The sequence below is a fragment of the Lonchura striata genome, chromosome 1 (assembly GCF_050655825.1).
Source record: "Lonchura striata isolate lonStrDom1 chromosome 1, ASM5065582v1, whole genome shotgun sequence".
Lineage (NCBI taxonomy): Eukaryota > Metazoa > Chordata > Aves > Passeriformes > Estrildidae > Lonchura > Lonchura striata.
In genome coordinates, this window is record NC_140703.1 from 111,630,129 (window position 1) to 111,653,891 (window position 23,763).

At 37.7% G+C, this 23,763-nt stretch overlaps 1 protein-coding gene across 12 annotated transcripts in view; it reads right to left on the reverse strand.

Annotated features, from left to right (window-relative positions):
- The window catches only part of CASK (calcium/calmodulin dependent serine protein kinase), a 184,824-nt gene that overhangs the window by 117,433 nt on the left and 43,628 nt on the right, over window positions 1–23,763 (reverse strand). For all 12 annotated transcript variants that reach the window (XM_077781674.2, XM_077781677.2, XM_085560260.1 and 9 more), the window contains exon 2: window positions 20,082–20,194. In XM_077781674.2, coding sequence (XP_077637800.1) covers window positions 20,082–20,194 — 113 coding nt within the window. The remainder of the gene's footprint in view (window positions 1–20,081; window positions 20,195–23,763) is intronic.

The following is a 23,763-nucleotide window of genomic DNA, read 5'->3' on the forward strand; positions in this document are numbered from 1 at the left end:
AAGGCACTCACATAGGGAACCAACTGCCTAAGATGATTCTCATGCAGACAAAATATACTTTTTTGCTTTGATCAAAGTTTCTCTGGTCTTGAACTGCTAGGCTCTGCACAGCCAATACAAAACAAAGCCAGTTGCACACTAATCCTAGAAAGAAAATAATCTACTTTGCCCAAGTCTAGACAAACCAAGCAACACCAGCATCTGAAAATGACCCCAACTCCACAGTGCCACAGAGCTCAGTGACTGACAGTGTTTTAGCTGGCAAACAGCTCAGGATAATTTAGTTTTTTCTCAGGTAAAATAGTACAAGTTGCAGTAAATGCTGCTTTAAGGGACAGCTGAATTCTGAAAGTCCCTGCACAGCATATGGAACTCAGCACAAACAGCACCTACAGTGCACCCTGACTAATAGACAACTACCTAGCAAATGTACGAATTATGCCAATTCTGTTCTACTTGGAAATTGTGTAGTGGAATGGTATCTGAATGCTGGAGAACAACTACCTTAGCAAAACCTGTTTTCTGGTTCAGTGACAGAACAATATCAGGAACCAGAAAATTCTTCTCAGCCACTAATAATCTAGGATATAAGAAAACTTAATTTTGGTTTGTCCTGCTTCTTTTACATACTTGTCTTCGCAATTATTGCCAAAGTCATGGAATTTTTTTTTGTTTTCTTTGTTAACTGACACGTTATAAAGCAAGTTTTGTAAAACTGGTGTGCATGTCTTAGTTCAGTCAGTAAAAAAATTCACTACAGAATGAACTTTTTAGCAGCACTTTCAGGATTCCATATCAACAAACCAACATAGTTTTAACTAGACTTGGTGCTACTTACCAAATCCCCATAAAGTACTTCTGTGTACCAAGTTTGTAATGCTTTTAAGAAGTACATTGTCCCTTTTCTGCTTGTGCAGTTGCAATACTCCTCCAGGCCTCTGAAACCAATGCTCTCAAAACACACCCCTCTCCTTTCATTCCACAGAAATCAGATGTTAATGACGAAGGCAGTGCAACTGAGCTCAAACCTGTATCTAGCAACATTGAGGTCACAGCTCAAGTAATAAGGTTTTAACTTGCCTGACTTGGATTTTACAACAGGCTGAAAATACTACAAATCTTTGCGAAGTATCACTTATGCTTTCCCTTCTAAAACAGATTAAGCTGACAGAGATAATATACGCCCATAAAGAACCAATCCAGTGACAACTTTGCCTATTGAGTCCCAGCACAATTACAGGTCATCAGAGAAATATTTTCTTTCATAATATTCACACACTTCTCATGTAATTTAAAGGACAATTTCTCTTCACCAATACAGCCAGGAAGAGCTTTTCTTCTTTAATCTCACCCAAGCATTAAGCAAATAATATTTCATATCCCTTCTTTATTATCTGTTGACAAGCAAAAAAATACCTACAATTCATACTTAGTGCAAGTTGAGTTAGAAACTGTTTGATCAGCTAAAAAAATCTGTGAACTTGTAAATTGTATCAAAGTAGGAGATTGGACTTGCCAACAATACACATGCATGGCTTTTTAACTAACTTTTGAGAGTTTCCCACTGCCTCTGAACTTTCATGTGATGCCAGCAGCAAGAATCACATTGTAATACATAATTTCCTTCACTGTCACAGGGTATTTCGAGGAACTGACACAGATATATAAAGCTTTGTAGTAGCCAGCTGGGAATAATGGATTGCTCCTTCTGCTAGACAAAGCAAAGATTGTTTAAGTACTTGCATATAAACTCTCTCAAATTGAATGAACCTTTCTCAGGTGCTACAAGGTTTGACTCAAATTTGTTTAAATTTCTTTCATGGTTGTCCAAATCTGAAATGGTGATCCATTAGACTAAGAACAAACCTTTATAAATTCTGCCTATTTTTAATGCTCTAAAGTGTAAGAGCAACAATAAGCTTGCATATATATGAAATTATCAAAACATATATCCACAACTATATTTTAGAAGTCCACAGAAGTAAAACAACTGATAATAATCTGTATCCTCTCTGCAAAATAGCTTTACAAGAGCACTGTAAGAAACAGTTAGCAGGGTTCTTTTGTTAAAATAAACCCACATTTCTTTACCTCACAAGTTAAATGCTTGTCAAGAATAAAGAATATCACTGACATTATAGAGTACATGGAAATGGAAAACGTGACATATCAGTCAGTCATCTGAGTTAGAGAGGGCCCTGACCCATTCCACAGACTTTTTAGAGCACCTTTCCTGTCTGCACAACAAAAATTAAAACTATTTCTTAACATGACAATGCACGACTCTCAGGCTGAATGCAGCTTTGTCCATATTCTGAAAATAACCTGAAGCACAGGGAATTGCACAAGGTGTTCTCCCCACCCCTTTTTGAAGGAAGAAGCAAACATTTTGGAGCCCAACCTCCCTCCCCTCACGAATCTCTTTTGGTGAAGCAACCTGTCCAGTGTGTCTCAGGCTGCACAACCTGTTCTCATTCTCCAGAACGCTGCAGCAGGAAAACAAGAGACCAAGACAAGGGAGGGGTAGAACACTCCACTCAGAAAGGAGATTAATTATGCACCTGCTGCTTTGACATAAAACCTCAAATTTGCAAACCCATGAGCTGTTTATGCAGGTTGTATATGCATCTGCAACAGAATTAAAAGTCAGCTCAGGTCCTAGCAGAATTTATGAGCTTAAATGCAGTATATGCACAGCAGTTCTGCTGCTTCAGGGCACGATGATAGAGAAGAATCTCTGCCAGTCAATACCTGGATTAATAAACCATGATGGACTTGAGTTAGCACCACTTAGGGCCACCTCAAAGTCACAGGAACCCTGATTTCTTGAGGATTTATTAGCCCAGCTAAACAAAAGCTGTGAAAATGCCAATGAACACCCCCTGAAATGGAGCGCCAGGAAAATGGGGCTGACACTCTCCAAAAGGGTCAGTTCTGGATTGATGCTATGCTAGAGCTCAAAAACCTTAACAGAAAATAAAAACACACTGTACATATTTTGCACATCCAGATGCTTTCTAGCAATAGCTGTATTATCGCAAATATCTTTTTATATTAGCTATAGTATACTTCAGACTCCATTTACCATGGAGAATTAAGACTTGGCTGCTTAAATCATCCTGCTCCATAAATCTCCAGTCATGAACAACTACTTAAGGAAATAAAATTGCCTCAGAGCACAGAGAAATTAATACAATTTATATATACATATACATATATATATATATACACACTACATATTACAGTCAGTTTGGCTAGCCTATTCATAATTCCTAGGTAAGCAGGATTTAAAAGCAGCCTAATTGCATCATAACATTCTAAAGGTGAAAAAAGAATAATTAAAGCTCAACACATTTCTGAACCTTCAGCATTGAACTTGAGCCTAAAGCTTTGAACTTTTCTGCATTCTTGAAAATTTATTAAATTAAACTGGCTTTCCTCTCCTTTTTGTTTCCCAAATGCCACACCAAATCATGAAACTGAAATTCATTTAAGCCTTTTGTTGCCACAAGCAATATTATTCAAGTGATACTTGTGCCAACTTAAGAGCAATCATAGACACAAAAGTGCTGTGTGCTGTCAGCAATGAATACTGGAATCAAAGCAAACAACACATCTGTCATAATCCATTTTTAAGAATTTTTGCAGAAACACACGTACCAAATAAAACTTCGAGGACAGCTACAATGAATGCTAATGAAAGTGAAAAGGGAAGTAAAAATGTAAATACTGCACAAATGTAGCAACCATTTCTTCTATAGGTATCTTCTTTGTTTTGTTGTTTTATAACTGCAAATTAAAATACTGTTAATATTCACATGATAAAAATTACACAACACCAGTAGCCTGTTGGTAGTCATGAAATATGATTTGTCATCTCCAGTTTGGAAAAGGATTTTGAGATACAAATCTATTATTTACATATAGTATAACAGCATGAAAAACTCTCAAATTTGCAAGAAAATTTACAAAAGCTTCAATTTTTTAAATTTAAAACTTAAATGATTTTTTTTCTAGTATACAGATATTCCTGACTACTATAACACATGTTCACTGTACTCACCTGATACTACAAGTTGCAAACCTTCAGCAATAACTGATCTTTGAGATGAAGTTTGATCACTCTTTAAATGGGTAAAATCTGGTGAAGAATGGACTTGGACACTGAAATAACTGATTAGGATAGCATCAGATAAAAGGGTAAAAACCATTGACTTTCTATCATCTTTCAAGATCTTAGGAGCCATGGAGTTGCAACAGGATCCCCCAGAGCCCTGCCCAGACAGGAGGCTCAGGTGAGGCCCAGAACAGAGCTGGCTTGTTTAAACAAGCTTTCCTGAGTCCTGATCCCTGAAACACACAGTCCTTGGAAACAGGTCAGGTGGAGAGGATGCCACCAAAACCAGCTACCAGATCCCAGGACACTTTTCTGGGTCAGCCTTTGTGCAAAAGCCTCCAGACCAGATGAAAATGACAATTTACACCTCAGTAATTTAGGAACGCAAACAAAACTGCTCCTCTGTCCCTCCCAGAACGCCTCAGAGAACCAACAGCTACCACGATCTCCATTTACACAAACAAGAAATAACACATACCACATTGCAAAGAAAATTAGAGTTACATCACTGTAGTCCTTAAAGTCTCTAAAACTCATCAGGAATTGGGTCCTTCTTTATTTGGTTCAACTTTTCCTATACACAGATGTCAAAGTCACATCAATTAACTTGCTACTAACACAGCAAGACTGTCTGCTGCCAGACAGGCTCCATCCAACTATGAAAGGAACAAGATTCCTTAGGCTCTCACAGTCTCAGACAACTGCAGTGGAAAGTTAATCTGTAGGGATACAAAGCCAGATTCAATCAGAGAGGTAATGAACTCTTACCTTCTACTCATTAATTACAAGAAGAGCAAAACAAAACTATGCACAAGTGCACAACTATGCACTCAGTATCTACAAAACCTAAGTGGAGCAAGGGTGGGGTGATGCAAAACTTAGAAGCTCTGTACCAATTGATACAGGAGGGCAGAATCTTCAAAGACATATGAAGCAAATCCTGAAATTTGCCTTAATCTCAGCAAAGCCAGTGCCTCCATATCTATCAGTTCCTAGTCATTACAAGCAACCTCAGAACCAGACCTTGTAATTGATTTCTGTTTTGGGCCAGCAGACAAACCAGGACAATCACAAACACAGATGATCTGAGGCAACAAAGCATATACAGGTACTGAAGGTCCAAGGCTTGTCACTCAGAAGAGTAATTGCAAATTCAGTAAAACAAAGGACTGCAGAGTCCTCTTCACCTGAGACATTCTTCAGAGGATGTTGTGTAAATCCAGCCATCAGTTTGCAAGAGGCAAAGATGATAGTGAAGAGTAGTGCTGAGAGCAAGGGGGAATCAAGTTACTGCAATGCCACATGAGGATACAGATTTGATATCATTCAGGATATGAACCTGCCTTCCTATCAGCAAACAAACTGTCACCACAGCAAACAAACTGTCACCAGCTCTAAAGCTCTGTTCTACAACTTATTGTCTAAATGCTGACACAGAAGAGACACAATTTTATTTTATAAAGAGACTATCTCTCCCTGTCTGGGTTTATAACATTAAATAAACCAATTTCTCTTGCAGTAGTTACTACTACATGGAAGGCAGAAAAAGACTTCAAAATGTAAATTATTTTTATAAAAAGAAAAAAACCCTCTACAATAGGTATTAAAATATTGTTTTCTTCCAAAGATCTTGGCACATGTAAGTGCCCTCAGTCCAGCATTTGCAACACAGATTAACCTGCCCTGAAGCTGTGAATAGCTTTGATTGTTACTGTACAGCCCATAATTCCTCAGTAGTTACTAAAAACAGGACCAAGGCAGAAAATTTGATTGTGTTATAAAACACAAAATGATAAGCAATGCCCTGCCTTATCAAATGACCAAGTCTTCACACAGGAGTGAAAAAGCCAACGTGTGGCCACTGATACCAACCATGTTACCAACGTGTTACCAACCATACTCCTAGAGCTCCTACTCCAACTCCAGAGTGCATTTCTGTCTCAAACAAAGTCACTGGTAGCCCTTAGAAGAAGTGAAAATCTCTTCTATTTTCAGACCATCTCACAGCAGTTTATCTCAGATTTCAGAATAACATACAGCACATAGAATTATCTTCTTCTAAAGAAAATATCAAAATTCTCACCTGAATAAACTCAAACTTGTGTTTTCCCCTAAACAGGGTAATTCCTCTTCAACCCTAACAGGTTTCTAAATAAGATGCATTTAAAAAAGGAAGCCAGCCAATCAACAAGATAGTAAAGACTAGGAGACTTAGGATGCAAGTCCTGTAATCAATTTTTCCCCCAACTGGAATTAAAATAAATCAGCCCAAGGTTAAAAAAGTGCCAAAGCAAACCCAAATGAAGCCACAGGAGTGCAGAGTAAGGAAGGTGGAATGAAGAAATAGGGCTTTGCCTTCCCCTTCAGCAGCCAGGATCTGTTCAGTCCTCCTGAGGGGGAAGGGGAGGATGCAAAGCACTGATACTCACCCACACACTGCACAGATGGCAAGTGGCATCTAATAGTCCTAGATGTCACCATCCTGCATTTCCAGGGAGCTCTAGTCCCTTTACTGGCTTTCCCCTCTATCAGAGAAGCTATTAAGAGGTGGGGATGGTGGGTGCCCTGTCAGCCTGCAGCACAAGATTGGCTCTTGTAGAACTACAGCATCAGAGATGAAAAGCTTCTTTGCAAACCTGTCAGCCCCACTTGTGCAGCCCTGTGCTGGAAACACAGGCTCCAGTTTGGAAAAGCTTTGCAAAGAGAATGACGAGGACACAAGAGGACACAGCAATGATAACCTGTACAGACCTGAAAAGAGATGTGTAACATATACACATTGTAACAAATATTTCTGTGCTAGCAACTTGCATTCAAATCCTAATTTGATTTGGCAAAGGAAAAAAAAATATCTACTTTGCTCAGGCAGAGTAGTATTTCATAAGTCATTTTCACTGCTCATAATGCTATAAACTAAGGCAATATTTTCAGTAAGATCTGAAACTGTAAACTGTCACTATATTACAGGCAATGTTACAAGTGACAGACATTAAAAAAATCTACAGTAACTTATTCTGTCACAGTAGATAAAATGATGTTTTTAAAATCTAACTTTATTTAGTTAGTCTTCTAAAGGAAATCAAGAAGCTTGGGGTTTAGACTGCTGACTCTGCTAGGAGCTTTCAGTGGAACTTAGATTATATCTGTAAAGTAATTTTTTAGTTATTTAAAGTATTAAAATTAAATTCTTATTTAACTGCCTTAACAAATGCTAAGACACTCTGAAACAACAAAATATGACTTTTTAGCACCAGCCTCTTTTGCAATTGGGATTTTCCTCCTACAGCAACTTCAAAAAATAGAAAAAAATTGACCAGTGAATATTGCAGGCAGAAGAAATACATAGAACAAATCCCCTCCCCCAACCAAGAAACACATAATAAATCTTATGCATATAAAGTGATTTAAAAAAAACAACATCCCATGAAAATCTATGTCATAGATTTTAAGTAAACCAACCATAGATCACAGTGATTTTACTTGCATTGCCAATTTACTCACTGCCACTGTGTGCATTTGTTGGCTGGATTCATATTAGGAAATCAAATACATACAATATATTCAGTGTGAGAGCCTGTCCCTGGTAAATGTCATCATTAAAATAAATGGCTTGTAGCTGGAAAATGCCATGCCAGAAAGTGCTCAGTAACACACAGAGCTGGTTAACACAAGGCTCTCTCCCAAAGTTACTGCTTATACATACAATAGTTTTATAACACAGAACCAGAAAAAAAAAAAATAAATGCAGTATGAAAGATAAAACTTAATTAATATAAAATAGGTTCATTCAAGGTTTTATTTAGTGGATTTTTAACTAAAACATAACTGTATAGACAATACCTTATTGCTTGTACCTAACTTCCTCCACTCAATTAAAACAAGTAATATACTGGAAGAAAACTGATGTTAGAACTCGAACAGCAGATAAAATGTAGACTGTCTTGAAGAAACAAGTTCATAGATCTCCTCAGGACTTTCAGGTCTTAGACTTAAATTTTCATGCTTCTCTCGACTGAGCAGCTAAAAAGCTTTAGTATTTTAGTGTGCATGATAGCCAAGATATACTTTTACAACATAGCTTCCAAACACAATTATTTCCATCCACCTTCATATCAAGTAGACCTAATTATTTCTCTTAATATTTGTCTGTTCCCAAGGATTTTCTTTACTCAAAAAGATTAGAAATCTATTCTTTGGTCCCCTTCTGAAGCAACTCTTACCCTGGGAAAGAGCCATTGCTTGGCACTCTGTACAACTGGACTATACATTCTCCTACATAACAGCATACTATGGAGATCTCTCAGCTTCTACATATTTCATGTATTACTCATAAAGTATTTGCTGATGCAGATGTTAGAATGAAAATTTCCATTGATATCAGTGTGCAGTTTCTACAACTGCAGTTCAGATTGTGGCACTTTGTCACTGGTCTTCAGCTTCACCATTTTTTCCATGTTTAAATTTTCAGCTGGAAGAACAGTTGGATCATAGCAGGATTAAGGTACTTGTGTTCATTTTATTATGAATACACAGACATATATACACTACAGATCAAATATGCTCCCCCTTTTAAACTCTGTAATTCTCACTCCCAACCCATTATTTAGGGGGTCCATTAAATTTGCTAACACGTCTTTATTTTGCAAATTTCCATTGTCTATAGCTCAAAACCATGTTCATTTCCAATCCCATTAAAACACCAGTGAGTGAGAAAAGCTCCAAGAGGAATGTTTGTAGCTGTCTAAAGGGAAAATTGCTCAAGATTGTGATGTACCTATCAAGCTTAGCAGAAAACTCTGGACATTACAAAAGAATAGGAATCTGTGGATCAGAAACCATGAATCTTGCTTTTATAAAAGATATAAATAAATCTTTTAGGTAAGATTGGCAAAGGATTGAAACTGTCCCAGCCAAAACCCACACAACCAAAAGACAGGGGTTTTACCCACGTCCTACTACTATGGCAAGGATACCGGTTTGTCATTCTAACAGTGCTACTGTACAAGGATAATTATTTATCATACCACAGTGACATATATTTTTAGATTCACAAAACAAAAAACCCCACCATTTAAGAGTGAAAAAAGGTTCTCTTTTGATCAATGAATTAACAGAAACTGCAGCTCAGCTGCAATGAATTTTGAATTTTGTAGACTGCACAAACCAGAACAGAATCCATGCTAGCACATCCAAACAGAAAATATTTGAAAATACAGCTGATGCTTATTATCTTCCTTCCCTGTGTTTGCAACCAGCCTGAATTCCAGCAGCACAGCTAAAGCCTATTTCTGGACTACTGGCAAGAATCAGGATTCATTAGATGAGTAGAGTGTGTACAGAGACAGAAGTGTTTTGAAAAGCATTTTAATTTTTCAGGACAGGAGTTGGACATACCTCATGAATTCTGCAGAAATTAAAGACAACAATGTGTAAGAATGCAGTCTTGAGAGCGTCCACAAAATAAGTATTTTTAAAAGTGCACGTCCAGATTTTAAAAAATAAATTTAATTAAGCCTTTGCTTTGCAAAGAGAGTGAAGAAACACACCTTTGTCATTTGGCTTACTGTATTGGTAAAATATATTGGTAAAGGATACTGGTAAGTATCCTCATGTTCCAAACATTGCTTACTGCTCTAAGAGAGCTGGAGCAGAAATATTCTTCCTTACCCCTCCAACCTAAATTTCTTTTTCAAACAAATTTGTTTTATTCAAATTCTGTCTCAAACATGTAAGGATGCTGTAATTAAACTAGGGTTTTAGAAAAGAAAACATTAGGTTATGTGATAAAACCTCATTTGCACACCCACAAAGGAGCAGAGAGAAACAATGACATGCAGGGCAGGAGAGAGCCCAAATACTGCCCTGCTCAGCTGCTGCCAGGTCCCCACGGCAGAGCCAACCCAGCCAAGTTGTGAAGTGGAATCACAGAATGGCTGAAGGGACCTGTGGAGGTCATCTGGTCCAACCCCTCTGCTCAAGCAGGGCCACCAAGACCCCATTGCCCAGGACTGTGTCCAGGCAACTTTTGAGTATCTCCAACAATCCACAGCCCCCCTGGACACCCAGTGCCAGTGCTTGGTCACTCTCACAGTTTAAAAAGTGTTTCCTGGTGCTGAGTCAGAAGCTCCTGTGTTTGTGTGTGCCACTGCCTCTGGTCCTGTCCCCGGGCATCACTGAGAAGAGCCTGGTTCTGTCCTCTTTGTACCTTCCCTTCATGAATTTATACCCATCAACAAATCCCTCCCGAGCCTTTCCTTCTCCAGGCTTAAAGAGCCCTCCCAGCTTTTCCTCACGGAAGAGATGTTCCAGTCCCTTCATCTTAGTGCCAGCCCTTTGCTGGACTCTCTCTGGTACCTCCATGTTCTTCCCACACTGGGGATCCCAGAACTGGAGCCAGCAGTGCAGGTGTGGCCTCAGGAGTGCTGAGGAGAGGGGCAGGACCACCTCCCTCCCTCCACCTGCTGCCAATACTTCGTCCAAGGCAGCCCAGGATACCACTGGCTCCTCTTGACCACAGGGGCTCATGGCTGGCTCCTGTTTACCTTGGTGCCCACCAGGACCAGCACAGGAGAGTCATCTGCTCTCCTCCGGTCCTTGGGCACCTCTCCCAGCCACCTTGTTTACTTAAAGATTATCTTAAATGTCCTCTCAGTGATATCTCTAAGCTCTGTCAGCACTTCTGGGTGCACATCTGTGCAAACACACTTGAACGATTCATTATCCTCACGTGCTTCAGGCCTGTTTCAGACTGGCACAACACTGAGTTCTTAGGCATCTCTTTTGCTGTGCACTTCACATATTTAAATACCAAATGCAAATACATAAGTCATCATACTCTCAAACTGTCCTATGCATCCAACTAAATAATATTCAGTAAAGAGAAAGACAAGGCTGAAATTGTATGAGATTTTAAAGTATATTCTGAATAACAGCAAAGTATGCCTGTGATATTTTATTTCTGGGTAGAGCACGGATTAGGTTCTTTAGAATCCTGCTCAGCTACAATCTTTTACACTATGGTTTGGGAGATAGGATGTGCAAAGCAGTCACATTCAGAGTGCCTGACTGAGAATGCACCTGTAGCTGACTGGGATGAGCATTTCAATGGCAGGCTTACCACTGGCACAACCCCCACAGAACAAATCCAGGACAGATATCTCCAAGACTTTTGTAAGCTATTCAGTACACCCACAGGCATCACCCTGTTTGGAATAGGTGGTATTAACTGCAGTATACCTTTTCACTTCTGTGATTCATGCTGGATCACAAGCACTATCTGAAAATGTTTTTGCCAAATCTACTAAGAATTCGAAGTATTTTAAAGTTTAATTTTCAGTGAATCCTGCATTCTAAATGGTTGTGAGCTCCTGGGAATAGATGGGATTCAAACAACAGGTTTCAAGGACCAACCAGTTTTTGTCCGGGTGACGTGATGTATGTTTTCACTGAAGTTTTCCTGAATGAGCAAATACCGTGTAACACTTGAAATTACCAAAATGAGCATAAATTATATTTATTTCCTTAAAAAATGGTTCAATACTATACACTACCCAAATAGATTCACTAGTTATTTCAGTAAAGATTTTAATCAAATGGTCCTAAACCCTATATTATATGTAAAAAGAGGAATTAACTTTAAGTGAAAAATCTTATTTCACTGAGTTAAATGACATGAAGCTTGAAGGAAGTTTTCATAATAATATTTACTGGCATTGGTCTTATTTTCTTGCTTACGAATGTGAACATATTTTCTTATTTTGCATATATGGAAGTGTGATATAGAATCATAGGATAGTTTGGGTTGGAGAGGACCTTAAAGACCACGTAGTTCCAAACCCCCTGCCATGGGCAAGAACACCTCCCACTAGACCAGGCTGCTCAAAGCTCCATCAAATCTGGCCTTGAACACTTCTAGGGATGAGGCATCCAAAATTTCCTTGGGTAACCTGTTCTAGTGCCTCTCACATAAAGTGAGAAAAAAAATTACAGAGAGGTTACTATAGGAGCACTTTTAAATTAATTATGATTACTTAAAAAACCCCAAACTAGGCCAACTGAATACTCAGTTACATAACAAAAATAACAGTTAAATTATCTATTACCTGCTGCATAAATTTTGTTCAGTGCTAATTACATAATCATTTCCATTATTATATGTGTTCTAAGAATTCCAGGATACAGCAATTTTTTAATTAGCACTCTAATAAGTTATTCTTAGAATGAATATTTATTGAAATGTCAGTTAAATACACTTGATTTAATTGCATTTTGAAACCTGTAAAGTGTACCATTTTTATTTATAAAGCTGGGAAATGTTGCCTGCACTTGCTGCTCAGCTGCATGACACCTTTATCAAAAGCAGCTTCCTGATAATATTATGTAAACATCTGGCAACAAGGCCCCAGTGGTTTCAGCCACTGGACACAACAGTCATTTTTCACAATGCTGGCACCACAGTGACACCAAGAGCAGAAGAACAAAGCTGTCAGAGCCAGCACGAAGCCAAGGGGCAAAGACTGAAAGAGAGGGAGGAAGAGGTGCACTCCTGGAGAGCCATTGTGTGTTCAGTGCTGTACTAAACACAGAAAATCAGATACGCTTTAAAGGCAAGGGACTGAAGTCACACAGCAAACAAAGCTGTCCTTTTTCTGGAGATTGATTAGAGGAATAAAGAACTAATAGCTTGCAACACATAAAGACTTAATTATTTTCCTTCTACTTAATCAACAGTGCATAAAAAAATTAGGTAAATATGCTTTTATGCTTTAAAGTGGGTGTAATAAATTCCCAAGCTATGCATGCCCTGCTGAAGATGGAAAAGAAAAATGTTTCATGAACACTGCTGTTAATATGCTTGCATCAAGTATTTCCAGAAATTTTATGTTCTTGAAGTAAAGTAATACCATATAGTTAATCTCTATAACTCTTTGCTTATGATCTGGATAATAGGCCATATTTCCCTACAGAACATGATATTTGCTTCTTGGGATGAATCAAATTTTTCTGTGTGACTCCAAAGGAGGTTGAAACAATGATAGTTTGGTCAGTGACACTTAGTATCCAACTCCTGGAAGCCTTTATCTGGGCACAAGCCAAGAAATCCTAAAAAAACCCAAAAGACCCCTAATATAAAATACTGTATTTTACACTTGGGGGAAAAAAAAAAAAAAAGTGAAATGTGGCTCCAAGATTGAATTCTGTATTTACAACCACAAAAACATGGGCACCATTTCTGCAGTAAACTGACTTCCAGTAGCAAGGATAAAATGAGTCCTTAGAAAGAAACCCTTGTTAAGTGTTCCTGCATTCCTGTGATCCATTATATGGATCTGGTCTATGGTTAACATGCTGCCAACTTACAGAAGTGTCTGCTGGGGGAAAATCCTGCTTCCATCTCTTACGTTACACTTCTGCATAGAAATATTTAATTCAAATGACACTTTGTTTATGAAACTTACAGCAAAGCTATTAAAGCTATTATATTTATGGGAAAAAAACAAACAAATAAAGCTATTATATTTATGAAATCTGTACTTCTCATAGAAAGAACTATATTTTTAACCAAATCAGCTCACAGCTTCTCCAGAAAAACAAAGAAGAAGCCTCAAATCCTTCATTAAGTTAAAAGAAGCAAACCCCTCAGAAAGGCTCAGGTAACATTCCCTGTATCAAAACAGGACCAGTTCTACCCCTTTGTGGAAGGAAGAGAACTGAGATAGGAACAATGCATTCCACAGAAAGGCAGACTCTTGAAATTACAAACATCAAAAGTGACTTCAAGTATCAATCTTCAGGTACTCCTAAGAGGCATAAATTACTATAGGTCCCTTCCATCATGACCAAGACATTCTTAAAAAAAAAAAAAATCCTAAAAAGCATAATTTTTTATTTTTGATTTTATATTACCACAGGTACATTCAAATTCTTCCTAACTCTTTACCCCAAACTGCTTTATTGTTTGTACAGCACTTACAGAAACCATAGTCATATTTTAAGTACCAACAACATAAACTCCATGACAGACTAGTTTTAAATCAGCAAGATTTTAGAGCGTTTCTTTTCAAAACTCCACATTCATGCATTTCCTTATGAACAGAGGTCACTAATACTGTATGATTTTTGTGTTTTATAAAAAGATGCCTCAAAATCTTCATCACTGAGACACACACACTAGATGAATCTTCAAGAAAACTCCTGTGTAACAGCTATACTGCAACACTTCAGCCACTAAATACTTGGATTATGGCTTCTCATGGGGTTAAAATGGTAAATCAAAAGCAAAGTCAAGCTGGTACAGAGCTTGGCACTCTCTGAAATATCCTCATATTTCTGCCTTCAATGAAATAAAACCTGTAATGGTGCCATCCTCCTGCTTTCATTAAATCACAGAAAAGCTGGTGGGAAATGACCTCTGATGGACATTGGGTCCAACCCCCACTGAGCATAAGATTACTGCACACGCTGGGTCAGGATTGCTGTGATTTCACTGAGCAACTCTTGAAAACCAAGTCCAACCTGAACCTGAGCCTTGCAGGCAACAATTCCTGGCCATTTCCCTGTGTTCCAGCAGCTTCCACTCAAGGACAGCTCAGCTCTGACATTTTTGTAGTTGTTCAAGTAGTTGAAGACCACATTATAACACCCTCTCAGCCTCCTCTTGACCAGACCAAACAAACCCAAACCCTTCTTCAACCTCTCTTTGCCCATCATGTCCTGCAGGGTCCTGATTATCCTTTGCAGGGACCTTTCCAGATCAAATTATGAAGCCCCAAACTGGGCACAATAGTTCAGGTGTGGGCCCAATAATGTCACACAGAAGGAAGGCACTGCCCTTGATCTGTGAAACAGAGTACAACACAGAACTGACAATAACCAGAAATTCCAGATTAGCTGGTATTTCCAAATCAAAGGCAATGAGTCACTTGTTCTTTCCTGAAATCCAGTCTATATATGGTACAGTATCATGAAATGTGATGACATACAGATTTGTAGTATTTTTTACTCAAAAGAGATGAGCTTAATGCTGACAGTACATTTTTTTCTGAAACTCTTGAAAACACACAGGGAGGGAAGTGCAGAATCTTACAGATACTTTTGTGATAAATAACTTATGATTCACTACAGCCTTCCAGTACCAAAAGTTAAAGATACTGTCATGTAACTTCACTCTGAATTAAATAAAGCCTTTTAAAAACACTGCTCTGACAAAATTATTGTCTATGAAAATGAAAGTCTAAATAAATTAAATAAATAAAAATAAAACTGACAAGGGTAAGCTATTTAATAAAATAAGCAGGACAAGAGTAAGGTCTCAACTTTAAGAAAAATATCTCACAATCTGAAAGTTAATCAGGGATAAAATCTGTAGGCCCCTTTGTGGGAAAAAAAACCCCACAAGAACTAAAACACAACAAAACCCTCCCAGTTGTCATTCCAATTCCCCATTAAATAATTTTGTAATTCTTCTCCTAAAGTGGATGATCCCTAGCAAGGCCACTTTCAATTCAATCATCTTGCTCCTCTCTGCACTAGAAGCAGTCCAAGAACTGTATTTAAAACACTGCTATAATTTTGTTCTTTGTCACAGATAAAAGCATTTTGCAGACTGTATTCACAGTCTGCTTCCAGAAGAACCAGTCTGAGTTCTGAAGGAAACCTCAATCCTTCCTTATCAGCTTATTCATTCAGCTTCCCAGTGGCTTGAACACATACAAACCTGTACATCAACTACACACATCAACCTAATAAATAAGGTGTAGACTATTAGAAGGCTGGAGAAGAACTGGTAACCACTTTCTTTGTGAGGACATTTCCATAGAAATGAACTACAGGTAAGAGAATCTAATATATGTTGAATTAAATTCTGGAAAACAACTTCAATGCACTGTAAGCACAAAACACTGCCCTTTAAATTGCTTTAAAAAACGCTCAGCATGTTACAAGAAAGCAATCTAGATTTAAGAAAAGGCAGATATAGAATGCGTATTGGCTTCTAAGTAGTAAGGACTGATCACCATTCTGCTCCTGAGAAATGGTGGCTGCACTTCAGAGATATTTGGTGCTAGAGCAGGTAACTAAAAATCAGACATGCAGGCTGTGCACAGAAAAAACATGAGAGAAAATGCACGGGATGTAAAGAGAGCAGCAGAGGAAATGGACAGTCAAACTAAGATGTGAGCTGTAACAAACTCAGAAATAAGGAACATGCTCCTCTCAGTTTTCTACACCAGAAGTTCTGAGTATAGCAACCAAGAACTGAACTGAAAAATAAGTTTATTTATACTGATATATTTTTTTAGACCTCAGTGAGTTTACTACTACTGGCTTCTGAGAGCCTCAAATACTCTTCCACATGGATTCTCTCAACTGAACAGCAAAAAAGAGACTCTTACGTCTAAAAATAGTCAACCTTCACATTTTCTTATTTTTGATTTTTGGTATCTCTGTGCTATGATTCTGTGTAGTAGAATCTGTCAACATGCAAAATATCCAACATTAATCCAGCAGATCACGCGGCCACTTGAGCAGTGACAAGGTGTCAATATACTTCATTAATATGGCTGAATTACAACACTACAGAGATTGATGATACACAATATGCAAGACCATGAATACTAATACATAAATCCAATAGAATTTAGCCTAGATTAGATTTGCTAGCTGTCAGGCATCGTTACATTGCATTAATTTTCCTTGCTATTATCAAACCACTGCAGAGATGCAGCGAGACACAAAAATCACTTGAGATGTCTGTGTTTACATATGCTGTGAGTATTGAGCAGCCTTATGGAAGGAATACCATACCTGATAAAAGTTTGTCTTATGAGCTAGTGGCTTCTCCATCATATGCCACATATGCTCAAAATAATACCAACTGCTAACACATCAGCCTAGAGAAGCGTTTCAGCTTGTTTTTGTTACTCTGGTAAGGAGATACCATTATTGTAAGACAACAGTATGTATTCTTCTAAATGAATTGTTCAGAAAACAGTCCCTTTAAAACATAGTCAGAGCTCAGCTGTCTCACAGATTAAAGAAATCAGAACTTGTTTTTAAAATTGTATCGAAATTAGTTTTAAATCATCCCTTTCTAGCACAGTAATACTATGCCTATATTTTCTCCCTATGTTGTATTGCAACTATATTGGCCCAGATTACACATTGCTACCAACACCACAGGATCATCTAGGTTGGAAGGACCCTCTGGAGGTAATTTATTACAAACTCTTGCTCCAAGCAGGTCAAAATAGACCTGTCAGTTCGGAGGTCTCATGCAACCCACTTCTGAGCATCTCTGAGGATGTTCTCCACGAATACTCTGTGCAGTCAGGTGCAAATTTTTCTTTTCTTGTCTCTAATTAGCATTTCTTCATGTTGCAATTTATCCACATGGCCTTTTGTCATTTCACTGTGTGCCCAAATCAAGGGTTTGGCTCCATCTGTTCTATATCCTTTTATGAAGTAATTGAAGACAGCACCAAATCTCATCTCAGCTTCTCTTATTAAGGCTTGACCAACTCAGCCCATCTCTGCTGGGCTCCTGCCAGCACATCATTGCTTTTCTTGTACTGGAGAAGCCACACTGCACACAGTGCTCCAGGAGTGGCCCCACAGGGGATGAACAGAGGGAACAATCACTTGCTTTGCCTTGCTGGCTGCACCTCTGCAATGCTCTGCTCTGCAGTTGGCTGCCTTTGCCACAAGAGTACACTGCTGACAAATAAAAATGAAGTTCTTACCCATCAACACATCAACCTATAGGGGTATTTACGTAAAAGCACTCAAGAACAAAGCCTTTTGAGATTTTATCTGAATGTGTGGAAGCATATTAGGACCTTTAGCTCTAAGCACTCTAGATATACGTGAATTAATGGAAGGAATTTTCATCAGCTCCCTCACATGCAGAACGTCCTGTTCTCCCACTCCTGTGCCTCAAAGAAAGACTGTAGGTGGAGAGTTATGCAAAAATAACCTTCAAGAGCAAATTGAACTTGCAGAGGTCAACATTCAAAAGAGTATCTCCAAGGGTTAATCTTATCACTTCATTACAGCTCACACCTTAACACAGTTTACAAACACAGCTTCCTCACAGGTATATTTACTTTATACTAATACCACCATGGTGGCTGCCCACCAACATGCTTAAAGAATGCCAGGTCAGAAATAAACAAACAAACAAACAAAACCTTTAAACCCGTACTAGAACCTAGATAGAGTAGAGGTGCAAAAAACCACCCAACTAAAAAACAAGCCAAATGAAAAACAGAGGAAAAACAAAGAGTACAGAAGATGGAAAGGGTTTGTGAAAAATTCACATTCTTACTTTGAAGTAGGAACTTGTTCCACACTCACTTATACATCTATGTGTCTTTGTCTTAATATAACAAATCTAAGGCATAACAATTCAAAACCTTTAAGAAAAACAACCCCAAAACAAAGAAACCCAAACAACAATCCAAAACCACACAACAAAGCACCACTAAATCCAGAAAATGCTTATGATTGTACCTCAATGATCTGCTACCTTGAATTAAAATTACAACAGTACAACAAAAGTGGAATTGGAAAAACTCCAGACTTCTTAATACACTCCCAAGCCTATTCTTTAGACCCAGGTAGAAATTGCAAACCATCCACATTTATCCTTTTTTCAGTTAATCTATTATTACTGTCGGCTTTTCTTTTCCTCCCGATGAGTCCCTTCTCTTTTGCCTATGACTTTTCCCTTTCAGAAATTCTTCATGGCCCCAAAATATTGAATTTTACTGTCATGGATCCAGAAAGGCAATATTCCACCAAAGGCAGAAATGTGTCCTATCATTAGCAGTTCAAATGAGATTTAGACAAAAAAGAATATGGACACAACTTATTTAAAAGGTATCAAATAATTTTAATAAACATTCAGTAGCTCAGAATGCAATGGTTTGGTGTAACTTTCCAAAACCATGATGGAGCTAATCAGAAGCTGAATATTGTGGAAAATGTGGTTTATATTTTGTTGTAGGGCTCAAAAACAGAAACAGCAATGATATTATTAAATGAAAATATCTGGCAAGATCTGTGATTTACCTTGTAAATCAAACCAGCCATTAGGGCTCAAGATACTGTTTGTTGTGAATACCAACAGAAGTCATTGACCCTTTTTGCTGAAGTTGGGTTCACAACGATTTCAGTGGCATCAGTGGAACTCCCCAAAAACGTTACTGTACAAAAGAATATGATTTCTAGAAAAAATATACAGGACACAAAGAACAGAGCAAGTGTCACTGAGTTGGCAACGCTCTTCTCCATGCAGGGTTAAAGAAGAACTTTATGCACACACAAGTTGTGTATTCAACTTGTAAAACATAATTGTTTTACCCTAAAATAGGACACATTTGAGAGTTACAGCCTTGTGTTTACACTGCAGCAGTTCCTGTAATCCTGACTACATGAAAAAAATATTTTTGGGTAATTTTGCACTTTCATAGCAAGACTTCCCCCATTTATAGCAAATTATTTGCACTGTAGCAGGTCTGCAGCACTGCCTGTAATTCTGACTACATGAAAAAATAGTTTTATATAATTTTGCACTTTAATAGCATGTCTTCACCCATTTATAGCAAATGACTTGCTAAATCTAGACTAGTGAAAACAAAACCCATGTGCTCTTACTTTCATTCCTTGTATGCTTTTTTAACTCAGAACTACTCTTTTCTTTACAAAATTCACATTCTTAAGACAAAAAAATCCAAACAGAAATTGCTTAGAACTATCTTTCTAATATTTAGGATCATCACTGAAAATATGTATTAGGAACTACTAAAGATTAGAAATGCAAGCACTAAGCTAATTTTGAGATATACAGCCTTGCTTTAAAACTTCTAGAAAGCACAAAACAGAAAGTATCATAAAGAGAGCAAACACAGGCTGACAAATCAAAAAAACCTGTCTGCTGGGAGTTTGCTTAATTATTAATTCTTACCTTCTGTGCTTAATCCAGGACTTGAAGTGAATTTTGCTACATCAACGATCTTCACAGCGAACTGCTGCCCCGTCTCCCGGTTGATGCATCGCCGCACGACGCTGAACGGACCCCTGCAACAGAGAAACCAGCCATGAACAACCATCCTCCTCCTCCTCACTGTGCCACAATGCCCTTCCCAACAAAGCTTTGATTCGTGCATTCAAGTGTAGTATTTACACAGAATATACCTCTTGTCCTGGCTGCCCATTAAATGTAAAATTAATGGTTCTGACTATAGATTGGTGTAAAGAATATCACTGAGTTCTGTATTTTCCTATATTAAAGACATATTCTCTAAACCTGCCCCTTTAGAAAGGCTATACTCTTAGAAACATTATGTAATATGGAACTGATATCATCATTATTAAATTTTAAGTGGACCTTATTTATATGCAAAATCCAAATTTGGGGGGAAATAGAGGTGAGAAAGCCATTCCTTCTTTCCATCCTAATATGAAAGGATAATGAACAATGACAAGACTAACAGAATTGTGAGCTGTTTCAGTTTGTCTGTTTTACACAAAATAGGCTTATTTCCAGTTTGGCATCACTAGATACAAACAACCTCCATTATAATACTTTGAAATTCCACAAAAACTCATGATTTTCTCTCATCTATGACACTTAGAGAATGCTGGAAGTTACAGATGAAATGAAAAGACTGAAATTAGTTCAAACAAATGTCACTATTGCACTCAAATAAAAGAGAGTAGTTATTTTTCAAAATTGAATTTACATTTGCCAAAACATCACTTAGAACAATGACAACCTTTTAAAAACCACTGGCCACAAATATGTATTTTTGGAAACACCTTTTAGGAGACGATTTAAGTTTTTGGTGCCTTAACTTTAGTATGGAATATTCTGTCCAACATTAATAACAACCAATACAATCAGTAAACAGTGTATATCAAGCTTTCAAACATGAAATATTAATATGTTATGAAAACAGAATAGGATTGTTTCAAGAGTGCACTAGCTGTGGCAAATCAATCCTTTTTTACTGCTACTTATTTAATGACAGACATGTGAGTTCTAAAGAAATCCATTCTGAAGTCTTCTCAAAAAGATGTGAGGGAAGAATTGAAGATGGAAAGAGCCTTTGTTCAGAAGTTTGTCTATTGAGTGAACATTCACCTGCTGAGTGAAATAAATGCTTTAATATAGCTTGAAAGAAAAATTCTTCCATTCAAACAATGAACTGGAAGTCAGTTGACACATTTCTGAGCAATGGGATTGCAAAGCAACACCATTCTCAAAATAAAAGGCACCCTGAGGAAGCAGAAATGTCCCTCTGAGGGCACTTACAAACCTTAATAACTGGCTTTTGGTATTCCTTTACACACCAGATGATCTGAAGTGTGTTATTCATCACACTGCCAAAACCGTACTCACATAGCTAAAATCCAGGTTTTGTACTCTTTCAACATATAGCATACTTGTAAAGATTTACTGAAATAGAATTATTTCTGACAGAGAACATGAATACCAAAATTAGTCAACAAGTCCCAGTCTAAATATTCACAAGTAAGAAAGATATTTATTAGCACAACCATGGATACATGATGTACTCAGACAGAACAAGTTACTCAAGAAAATGCATGTTTGTTTTCTTTCTTCTTTCCTTGCTCCAAACACACAATGAAATCCCCCAAACTGATGGCTATTTTCTCTTCTGAATCCACACCCCACTATTATCCAGTACTTGGTCTTTTACTAAAAATGACCACAGATATTTTAAAAAATATGATAATAAGCCTCTAATACATAGAAATCCACTTTCATCATTAAATGAAAAAGGTTCGACCGACTTCATTTGGCATTGGAAGGATACAGCTATTGACTAAGAATCCTCCCTCCACATTTCAAAAAGTGATCTGCTATGAAAAAATTCCACTTTATACAGATCAGTGTCACCCTCTTATTCCAAGTTCCTGCTTCCTCTTTCAGCATTCAAAGTAAAATTGCTTTAAAACACTATAAATACATTTAGATTACAGTAATCTAAAAATATTTCAAAACCTAAACTGCAGCTTTGGAATAACATTGACAACACCTCCCTTCACTCCTAATTGTCATAAATCACTAGAAACCAAACACACTTTTCACTGCCATTGTTTCCTCCCCCCCTTCCCCTGCCAAGCCTTTCTGGATACATGAAATAATGCTTTTAACATATTCTGATATAAAAAGAGTAGACCACTGGAGGGCAGACACCTCACAAGACCATATCCTTACTTGCAGGCAGATCCCCAAATTCTGTAAATTCACCCAAGCTCTATGAATATCAATATTTCTGGCTGTTGACTGGGCTACTTTTAGATCTCCTAGTTTTGCCAAGCCTGGGCAGGAGAGCTTTTCCAGCCACCACAGTATGTGTATGTGCTTTGAGCAGGCAAAGAGAGTTGGAGGAATCATAAATCAAAAAGGAGCCTATAAACTGCAGTCCTGAGAGGATCAGATCTGTGTGTAACTCACCTTTATCTTGTACAACCATGCCCTGATTTCTTTTTCCATTGTCTATTTACATTTTGAAATCCTGACTTGAGCAATTTCCTTCCTGCATATTAAATCTGGGACGAAAAATTTAGAGCATTTTATTCAGTTTTGTAACAGAAAAAGTACAGAGACACCCCTACATCTCAAAATTTATGGCCATATTGAAACTTCACTATGATTACGACAGAGGCTTCTCTACTTGGATTTAGGAATGTCAAAGACTCTTAAGTAAATGAAATGTGCTGTAAAGCACAGAATACAAGAATTGGGGTTGGAATCAAATGATCTTTAAAGTCCCTTCCAAACCAATCCATTTTATGATTCTATGAACTGAAGTGACACCCACAATTAACTCATTCTATTGAAACAATACAGCAATTTCATACAGAAATAAAAATACTTTAAAACATAACCTGAAGAAAAACTCAACTATTTATAAACCCCAGACTTCCAACTTTTTAAAAACACTCTCTCTATTGAACCTTTATTGATACTCAAGCTACACACAGCCTCAAAATAGTGTTAAGACACTACATTAGATGAATGCATCTCATGACAATAGCATCACAACAAAAGCTTGTATAGTCCAATTTTAGGAAATTTTAAACCACTCATGAGACATGCCCTGAACAATTAAGCAGACACCATCACTTCATGTGCAAAGTAACACAAAGGAACTTTTAAATAAATTATGGTTGCAGTTAGTCCTCTCCAGCTGCAATGGCACACAGCAAGTTTACAAATTAAGCTGTAACAGCCCACGGTGATGCTGTATAACCTGAGCTAGAAAACAAGAATCCCTGTTTCCCAGCACAAGAGCTTCAAGCCTTATTTAGAAGCTGAGTAACAAAAGTCTTTCAGCCCACCCTGAGTCTCTGCACTGAAACCACCCAGCGAGGAAAGGAACCACAACAATTCATCTCTCAGCTGAGATGAGGAGCTGCAGATGGGAAATGTGTATCACATCCTTGCTAAATGACAATTTCTAAAGCTCATTTTGCCAACCCTGCAGCTCGAAATTTACAGATCTAAAGTACAGAGGTGACACAGACTGGGGAAGGAACAACTGTAACCCCAGACAGATTATCAAAGCTGTCAGAGATAGATAAGAGTGCTTATTTATTAAGAGTATCCGAGTTAA